The sequence below is a fragment of the Plenodomus lingam genome (genome assembly GCF_022343315.1).
Source record: "Plenodomus lingam strain CAN1 chromosome Unknown contig_26, whole genome shotgun sequence".
Classification (NCBI taxonomy): domain Eukaryota; kingdom Fungi; phylum Ascomycota; class Dothideomycetes; order Pleosporales; family Leptosphaeriaceae; genus Plenodomus; species Plenodomus lingam.
The window spans coordinates 882,008-889,377 of NW_027093941.1; the positions used below are offsets into that span (position 1 = coordinate 882,008).

Consider the following 7,370-nt stretch of genomic DNA (forward strand, 5'->3'; position numbering starts at 1 on the left):
CAGTCAGCCCTGTGGTTATGGTAGCGTTTATCGCTGCACAAGATTTTCTGTTTTATTTTCTCCTTGAGATACTCAATAGCCCGTGAGATGAGGCATATATATACTGTCAGTAAAGTAAGGAGCATCCATGTACAAGGGACCTAGAACAAACCGGCTTGTGCATTCGCTGCTCCTTTCTGCGCAGGTAGCATTCTGTCGGACGGGCAGATTCGAAAGATTGCGTGGACAAATCCATACTTTGGGAAAGGTAGCACGTCTGCAGACACGGGATGTTTGCGGTAGATTGGCCCCTTAGAGTCACGTGCGATTTGAAGCGTGGAATAGGCGAACGATGCGAGTACGAATGGTGACACAGGTAACTTAGAAAGAAGGTATTAACACAGCTGCACGAGGTACCCTGCAACTCATCCTTAAAACTCCATGCCGTGGCTGGGCATTCCGTTCGCTGCCATAAGCCAGGCAGTGTCCAATGCCGGCCCCATCATCTACCCATATCCTCGTAGCTCTAGTACCCAGTGGCACCAGGTGCGTTCTCGTCCTTCTTCAAGCTCAAAAGCAATTCCCTGAATCGCGCCTTCTCGCTGCCTGACGCTCCACCTTTGGTTCCTTTTCCACTGAGGTCAACCAATTTGGCGATGCGCTCCCAACTGGTGCCACCGGCAGTAGTATCGTCTCGATTTGCAAGGAACTCTTCTGCCTCTTTTCGTGTCTTGGCAATCTCCTTTTCTTTCTTGTTGTTGTAATTCTCATAGAAGTCGTCGATGTTTTGCTGCGCTTCTTTAATTGTCTGGGCCTTGCGGTCGGCAGATACTTGATCGCGGTGCTGGATCTGAAGATCGCGGCGCTCGCGCCATTCTCGGATGACATCAGGCTCTGGTGAGTCGGAGCGCACGGGTGTGAAGGAGGGTGCGGGTTGGCCGGGGAGGAATGGAAGTCCAGAGCCGGTGATAGTGCCACCTGGGGCCACGTGCTGTTGAAGTTAGCTTTGCGCCACCAATTTTGCGAGACGAGGCGCTGATTTGGGAGGCGCAATGCGCATCTTATCGTGCACTTGGGGCTCTCCAGCAATGTTGCGTGGGAGTTTATGTCCTGCTCGACTAGGTGGCGCTGTGCTTACATCATTGGTAGTGTCGATCGCGGGGAATGAGCTCTCGAAACCACTCATCTCTTGTGATGCAACATTGGCATCAGTGTAATCTCCTCCCAGCAAGTCGTCCTCGCCGTCCTCGACCGTAGCTACTCTATCATTCTCCGAAGCAAACTGGTCCGCATCGTCGCCAAGGAGTGCGCGCTCACGGGAGAGGAAGTCTGCGTTATCGTTGGAGTCGCCTACGAGATCGAAGTTGGTTGCATCACCGCGCGCTTCCGTATGACCTGGTCTGTTCAGTATGGGATGCGGAGCTGCGTCGGGGGTCTTGGAGTTGCACTCACCAGCATCGATCTCATCTAATGATGGGAACCGGTCGGCCATTGTGGATGTGAAGACGCAGTGTGGTGAGAGGGAAGGAGGAAACGTGACAAGCACGACAATTGCTTGTTATGGCGGCTTGATGATGACTTGCGAATACATCGTTCCAAGGTTGCGGTCATTGTCTCCTGGCGCTTGGCAGTTACGGCGCCACGTTTCGCCGAAGAGCTAACGTCACTAGCGCGTCGCAAGAGTGCTCACCTCGAGCTCTTCCTCGGACTTCACACTTGACCATCTGTCCTTGCAGTTATCAAAGCGCGACCACAAGCCTGCAGTGGAGATCAGAAGGGTGTACTATCTAGATACTTTATTGTCATATCGTGGTGCTTTTTGAGGCTGCCACAACCAGTGGGGCGCGTACCAGTAGCAACTCTATACGTGATCATCTGAAGCATGGCCTTCACAGAGGATAGCCTCAAGGCGAAACTCTCGTCCCTCAATGAGACCCAGGATGCTATCTCTACTGTTGGCCAATGGATCTTGTTCCACAGGTAAGACTTCTCCATGCCGCATGCCATCCCAAACCTCGACCGCAGCATGTCTGCACATGCAATGATCAGAGGACACAGTGCAAACACGCATCTGTTACACACAGTTTAGTACAAATGCTGACAACATGTGGATAGACGACATGCCGAGCGAATCGCCCAAGTATGGCTCCAACGTATGAAAGACTCATCACCAAATAAGAAATTGGTCTTGATCTACCTTGCCAATGAGATTACGCAAACCTCCAAGATGCGTAAGAAGGAAGAGTTTCTTCGGGCCTATGAGCCCATAATTGCTGAAGCAACGGCTATAGCCTATCGAGGCTCCCCTGTCGAGACACAAAACAAGATTAGAAGAGTTGTGGAAGTCTGGCGACAGCGACAAGTGTTCGCTCTCAACATCCAGACAGACATCGAGAAGCAGATTGATGAACTCGACCGTTCGAAATCGACACGCAAGCCTGCACTAGGAGGCTCTCTTTTCTCCGCTTCCTCAATTCCCCCTGAGCTCGCATCCGTCGCTCCTCTCGCAACAACACTACAAAAGGCCGAGCTGGCCACAAAGCCAGCAGTCAGCACAGCAAACCAGGAGTACGAGAAGCTCACCGATCCAAACGCAACGGTTTTGTCCCCACCCATGCACGCGGCCGGATTGGCAGCATTATGTAGGAAACTCGCTGTAGCCGAAGGCGCAGTAGCAGAGAGCATCAAGGCCCGACAAGCCCTCATCTCAGGACTCGAGAAACTCCTTGAAACAAACAAATCCAAACTCGAGCAAGATGAAGCGCAACTATCCGATCTCAAGACTCGAAAAGACGCCATCGATAGTCGTAAACGCGAAGTTGAAGCCGCCATCCTCAAGGGGCTCTCCGCAGCGGAAACCAACAAAATCTCCGCTGCCCCCCTCCCCGTCGCCACAACTTCGCCCGTGTCCCAGTCACGCCCCCAAGTCGAAGAACTCACCCCACCTCCCATGGAGTCCTTCACCCCCGTCGGCTCGCCCCGACAAGCCGCAGCACCCACTCACGAACCTGTCCCAGACATCGGCAATGATGTAATGCCAGAGCCTGTCTCCCACCCCGTGGTGCCTCAAAATGTACCGGCGCCGGACCAACACACCACGCAGCCCGAGTATGCGACCACAATCGGCGAGCCTAATCAACACGTAGCAGAGGATCTGCTACGTAGCCTGCAGCAGGTGCCGCTGGCTGCGAATGGAGGTGTACAAGGGCAACAGGTGGCATTCCAAAATACATACAAGAAGCGCAAGATGAGTCGCAGTGCGGCTGAGGATGAGTTTGCGGCGTTTGCGGGCGACGGCGAGATGAAGGCTGCGGAGGATGATCTTGGTGATTTGATTTGAACAAGCGTGTGTTGTCAGGGTTTGGACTTCAGGGCATGCGGCTATAGTTACGGTTTCGGTATGTGCACATGATTGGGCTGTCGAGGACGAGAAGTTGTGCTACATTGTAGGAGAAAAGAGGAAAAGGGAGTCTGATGATCAGGGGATAGGCATCAGACCAATTGGAGGGGGGTGGAGGGGGAGCTGCTATTCGATAAGGTGTTATACAACTTTTTTAGTCGTAGATACCGTGTTCTGGGCTATCGTACAAATACCATGAATTCTTTCTCATCACCCCTACCACTTTGTGGTAATGTTTATTCTTTCTTTGGCATCGCTCTGTTCTTCTCAATCTCCTCCATGACTTTCTGCCCCTCCTCAGTCGTCGCATCCACTACTCCCTCTTCCAGACTAAGCATCCCCCCTTGTCCCAGCTGCTCTACAATCTCCTCGGCCTGATCAACACTCATCTTGGCCAACACTTTGTTCACTTCCTCCAGTGTACCCGTCTCCAGCGCACGCTGCAGACCAGGCGGAAAGTTCTCAAAGATCTGGCGTGCTTGTTGCTCTGCTGCGCGCTCTTCAGGGTCAGACGATGTTGGCTCCTTTGGTGGTACGGAGATGGTGATTTGAGTGTTGGGATCGACGGCATGAAGCTGGATCTGCTCCACACCTTCCGCTGACTGCGGGTTCTCCTTGCGCTCCTTGAGAATCTCGGCTGCACGCGTCTTGATGCGATGATATGTGCTGTCTACATCGTCGTTGAACATCTTGCTTGCCTGGTGGTCCTTGGTCTGTATGCGCTTGAAGAACATCTCTACGCCTTGTCGGCCACCGAGCTGTCTGCAGTATTGGAGTAGGAGGCCTTGATGGACACATTGTCGTGCATGTTTTGGCCTGCCATCGAGTTCTGCGTTGAAAGCCTCGACCAGGAGACCATCTGTCTCTTTTTCTGCGAGCACTTCAGGGTTCTTCATGAGGAACTCCAGGCACGCGTACCAGTCACCGGCATTGATCTTTGCAAAAGCTTGGGCAAGCGGTGAGGCAGTGATGTCATCTTCATTGTCTCCGTCGTGGATTGTGGTGCCTTCTTCGACGTCTGCTTCTGCTCCTGAGGACTCGCCTGTGTCTGTTCGAGAGGCTTCGGGGCGTTTGGGCGGGTTGAGGAGTTCAACGGTTTCTGCCTTCTTTGATGATGATGCGTCAGGCTTATCTTCTCCCTTCCGTATGCTTGAGTAGCTGAAACCGTCATGTATATCGTCACTGGTGATGTGCTTCTTTTCCTCCTTCTCCAGCTCCTCCAATTTCGCGTACAGCTGCTTTTGGAGATCCTCTATCCTTGCCTTCTCCTTCTCCAGACCGGAAATGAATAGTGAATAGCGCGGCTCATCGCTTTTTTGCTCATCAATGTCCTTCTTCACTGAGTCAACCAGGCTTGCCATCATCTGTGGGTATGTCGGCTTGTCTTTGATATGCTCGTGCACGCCCTCTGGCGGTGGCGGTGGCCTGTCTGAGCCGCCGTCTTTGTCGACTTTGGTATCCATCATGCTCTCCATCATTGCTTGGAATACCAACTGGTCGTCCAAAGTGCCATTGCTCTCCGCCTGCGCCGGCTTGTGCGATCGGAGGGCTGTAAGGAGGCGATCGACGCGCTCCGTGAGGCCATCGTTGATGATGCGCTCATACTTGAGTGTCTTTATCTGGTGTCGCCGCTGTTCACGTTCTTGGTGGATCTGGGCTTGTTTGGCGCGAATGAAAGACTTCTTGTCGACATTGGGGTGCACTTCGATATCACTGTCATCGGAGAGCTCCAGAGCATCCTGTGTGTGGTTAGTGGGGGCCTATCATTTGTAGTAGATAACCTTGGAAATTCATACCCATTTGCTGTAATTGATAACCATGGTGTGTAGTTTCTGTGGTCAATAAATTGGTTTGTTTGGTCGTTGTCGCTCGGGGCTGGTCTTTGGAAGTACTAACGGAATGGATGATGGCGGGGCAGCTGCAATGCAGGCGGGCATGTTTATGTGCCCCACCTAAGCTTCAACGCGAACCTTCGAGCACCTTCACCTCCTCCTCCTCTTCCTCCTCCTCCTCTTCCTCCTCCTCCTCTTCCTCCTCCTCCTCTTCCTCCTCCTCCTCTTCCTCCTCCTCCCCTCTCCAACCCTGTGGAGACCTCGACGACGAAGCACTGTCCCAATTCACTCAGTGGGCTTGTCTACTCTCCTCATACGACAACAAATCTACTATGACCACACATACCTAGTGTCGTGTGACTTGCAATTACTGTATATTTGTCCACGTGGACGACGTCATCGCAAACTACCTGCATTGGATTCAGTGACCGCCAGTCACAGTAATACTGTACGCCATCGCAGAACTCGATTGGAAGCTCCATCAAACCCCTAAGTAGATATGAATGGCGCATGCGCTTGTGGTGCCGTGAAATACACCACGCCTACAGAGAGACCTATCACGCTTTTCCACTGCCACTGCATCGACTGCCAAAAGCAATCCTCCAGCGCCTTCGGGACATCCGCCATTTTCCCTTTCTTCCGAGTTGATGACAATCCGAACGTGTCACACTTTGTCCGCCAGTGTGATAGTGGACGGAGACAGAATTGTTACTTCTGCAGCACCTGTGGCAGTCGGATTCTACATGCGCAAATCATAGAAGGTGGCTATCCCGAAGTTGTCGCAGTGAAAGGCGGTCTACTAGAAGGCCTCGACTGGAAAGGGGCAATGCACATCTTCTGTAAAAGTGCTGTCGTACCCATTCCTGATGGCGTCAAGAGATGGGAAGCGGAGCCCGACTTTGGACACCGTCAAGGAGATTAAAGAACCCTGCAAGTCGCACCTGAGCTCAGGCATGTGGCTCAGTACTCTGAGAGAAACCAGCATATCGCCGCACATTGTTTATGCTGACCCGCTGATGGTATGAAACCAATCTAATGCTCATCTGGAATCTGTTCACGGACTGGAAAGCAGCCTTTCCTTCCACCAAACAATGACGATGTCATGTTACCTACAGGCACGATTCATTGGAACCAATGCATTTGCGCAGTCCAACGCAATAGCGCTGCGTCTCACCCACCAAGCATTGGCGGCTATTGTATCGCAATCTCGCTTTGGTACTCTTGATCCTCCTGACTGGTCTCGTTAGTCTACATCGGCTTCTACAACTTGCCTCCACACTGCCACACTTAAATTGTCGCGTGTGACCTCGTCTAAATGGTCGCACCATCGTCACCGTAAACCCGGCTTACTGCCTGCATCAGGTCAATATATTTTCTCCGATCCACTTACAAAATTTCCCGGTCTCATAGGCGCGCATGACGTGCAGTTCGCGATTTGAGTACCAAGCCGCTGTGTCTGCGCGAACGATGACAGACAGGGGTAATCCTGCCACGATATCCACAGCTTGTTTCGAGGATCCGCCTTGTTTCAACGACAGCCACTGATCTTGGCGAATGGCTGTTTTCATCTTCATTGAAGGAAACTTCTAAGGAAAGATGGTCATGTAAAAGTCCTCATCATCCCCATGAAATGCGTGTTGTTTGAGACGAGCACAAACCTTGGTCCTGCAAGTTCAACGCAGTATCATGTTACATGAATGTACATGTTGATAGCATATGTAGCATGTATGCTTTTCCGCCTGATTCAAGTCAGAGCCAAGAATTATATGGGTCGTTGGCGCTCGGTGGTCTCATCTATGAAGCGCCCTTCATGATTACCTGCTGTTGCAGGAGGGATATCAACTGGATCACGGAGCATCTTGATCCCGATCAATCCCGATCAATCCTGGTCAATACCCCTGTATGACCCACTATCTGATTAACTGCCAGCTTACTGCCAAGTGCCTAATAAAAAGCAGGAGCTCTAGTAAGGAAGGTTTACTAATTATTCACCTTCTAGTAAGGGTAGCTAAAGCTCTATATATATAAGTCTAATTATAGTAGATATAATCTAATAATCTATCTCCTAAATTATTCCTAACCTTAGTAATCTAAATTTCTATAGTTATAAGCCTAGTTCGCGCTTTACCTTATTAAAGATTATCCTATCTATTTAAGCG

At 51.3% G+C, this 7,370-nt stretch overlaps 4 protein-coding genes across 4 annotated transcripts; 1 reads left to right on the forward strand and 3 right to left on the reverse strand.

Annotated features, from left to right (window-relative positions):
* Positions 1-101: 101 nt before the first annotated feature.
* IAQ61_006564 (uncharacterized protein) lies at positions 102-1,586 on the reverse strand. Its single transcript, XM_003845400.2, has 3 exons — positions 1,432-1,586; positions 1,118-1,374; positions 102-970 (listed from the first exon to the last, which is right to left on the reverse strand). Exons 1-3 carry the CDS (start codon positions 1,469-1,471, stop codon positions 506-508), a joined length of 762 nt encoding a protein of 253 aa, XP_003845448.1. The 5' UTR covers positions 1,472-1,586; the 3' UTR covers positions 102-505.
* A 275-nt stretch (positions 1,587-1,861) lies between these two features.
* On the forward strand, positions 1,862-3,319 carry IAQ61_006565 (uncharacterized protein; the record flags this gene model as incomplete). The annotated part of the gene is made up of 2 exons (XM_003845401.1): positions 1,862-1,959; positions 2,095-3,319. The coding sequence occupies 2 exons, from the start codon at positions 1,862-1,864 to the stop codon at positions 3,317-3,319; spliced, it is 1,323 nt and encodes a 440-aa protein (XP_003845449.1).
* Positions 3,320-3,615: 296 nt separating this feature from the next.
* IAQ61_006566 (uncharacterized protein) lies at positions 3,616-5,199 on the reverse strand (the record flags this gene model as incomplete). Its single annotated transcript, XM_003845402.1, has 2 exons — positions 3,616-5,118; positions 5,176-5,199. The coding sequence occupies 2 exons, from the start codon at positions 5,197-5,199 to the stop codon at positions 3,616-3,618; spliced, it is 1,527 nt and encodes a 508-aa protein (XP_003845450.1).
* Positions 5,200-5,338: 139 nt separating this feature from the next.
* IAQ61_006567 (uncharacterized protein) lies at positions 5,339-6,785 on the reverse strand (the record flags this gene model as incomplete). Its single annotated transcript, XM_066097222.1, has 2 exons — positions 5,339-5,499; positions 6,602-6,785. The coding sequence occupies 2 exons, from the start codon at positions 6,783-6,785 to the stop codon at positions 5,339-5,341; spliced, it is 345 nt and encodes a 114-aa protein (XP_065952699.1).
* Positions 6,786-7,370: the final 585 nt, after the last annotated feature.

Coding starts and splice junctions, on each gene's coding strand:
- IAQ61_006564 (XM_003845400.2), bottom strand. CDS start 1,471: ATGGCCGACCGGTTCCCATCATTAGATGAGATCGATGCTG. Junction 1,375..1,431: donor ATTAGATGAGATCGATGCTG/GTGAGTGCAACT, acceptor TGAACAGACCAG/GTCATACGGAAGCGCGCGGT. Junction 971..1,117: donor CGATCGACACTACCAATGAT/GTAAGCACAGCG, acceptor TAACTTCAACAG/CACGTGGCCCCAGGTGGCAC.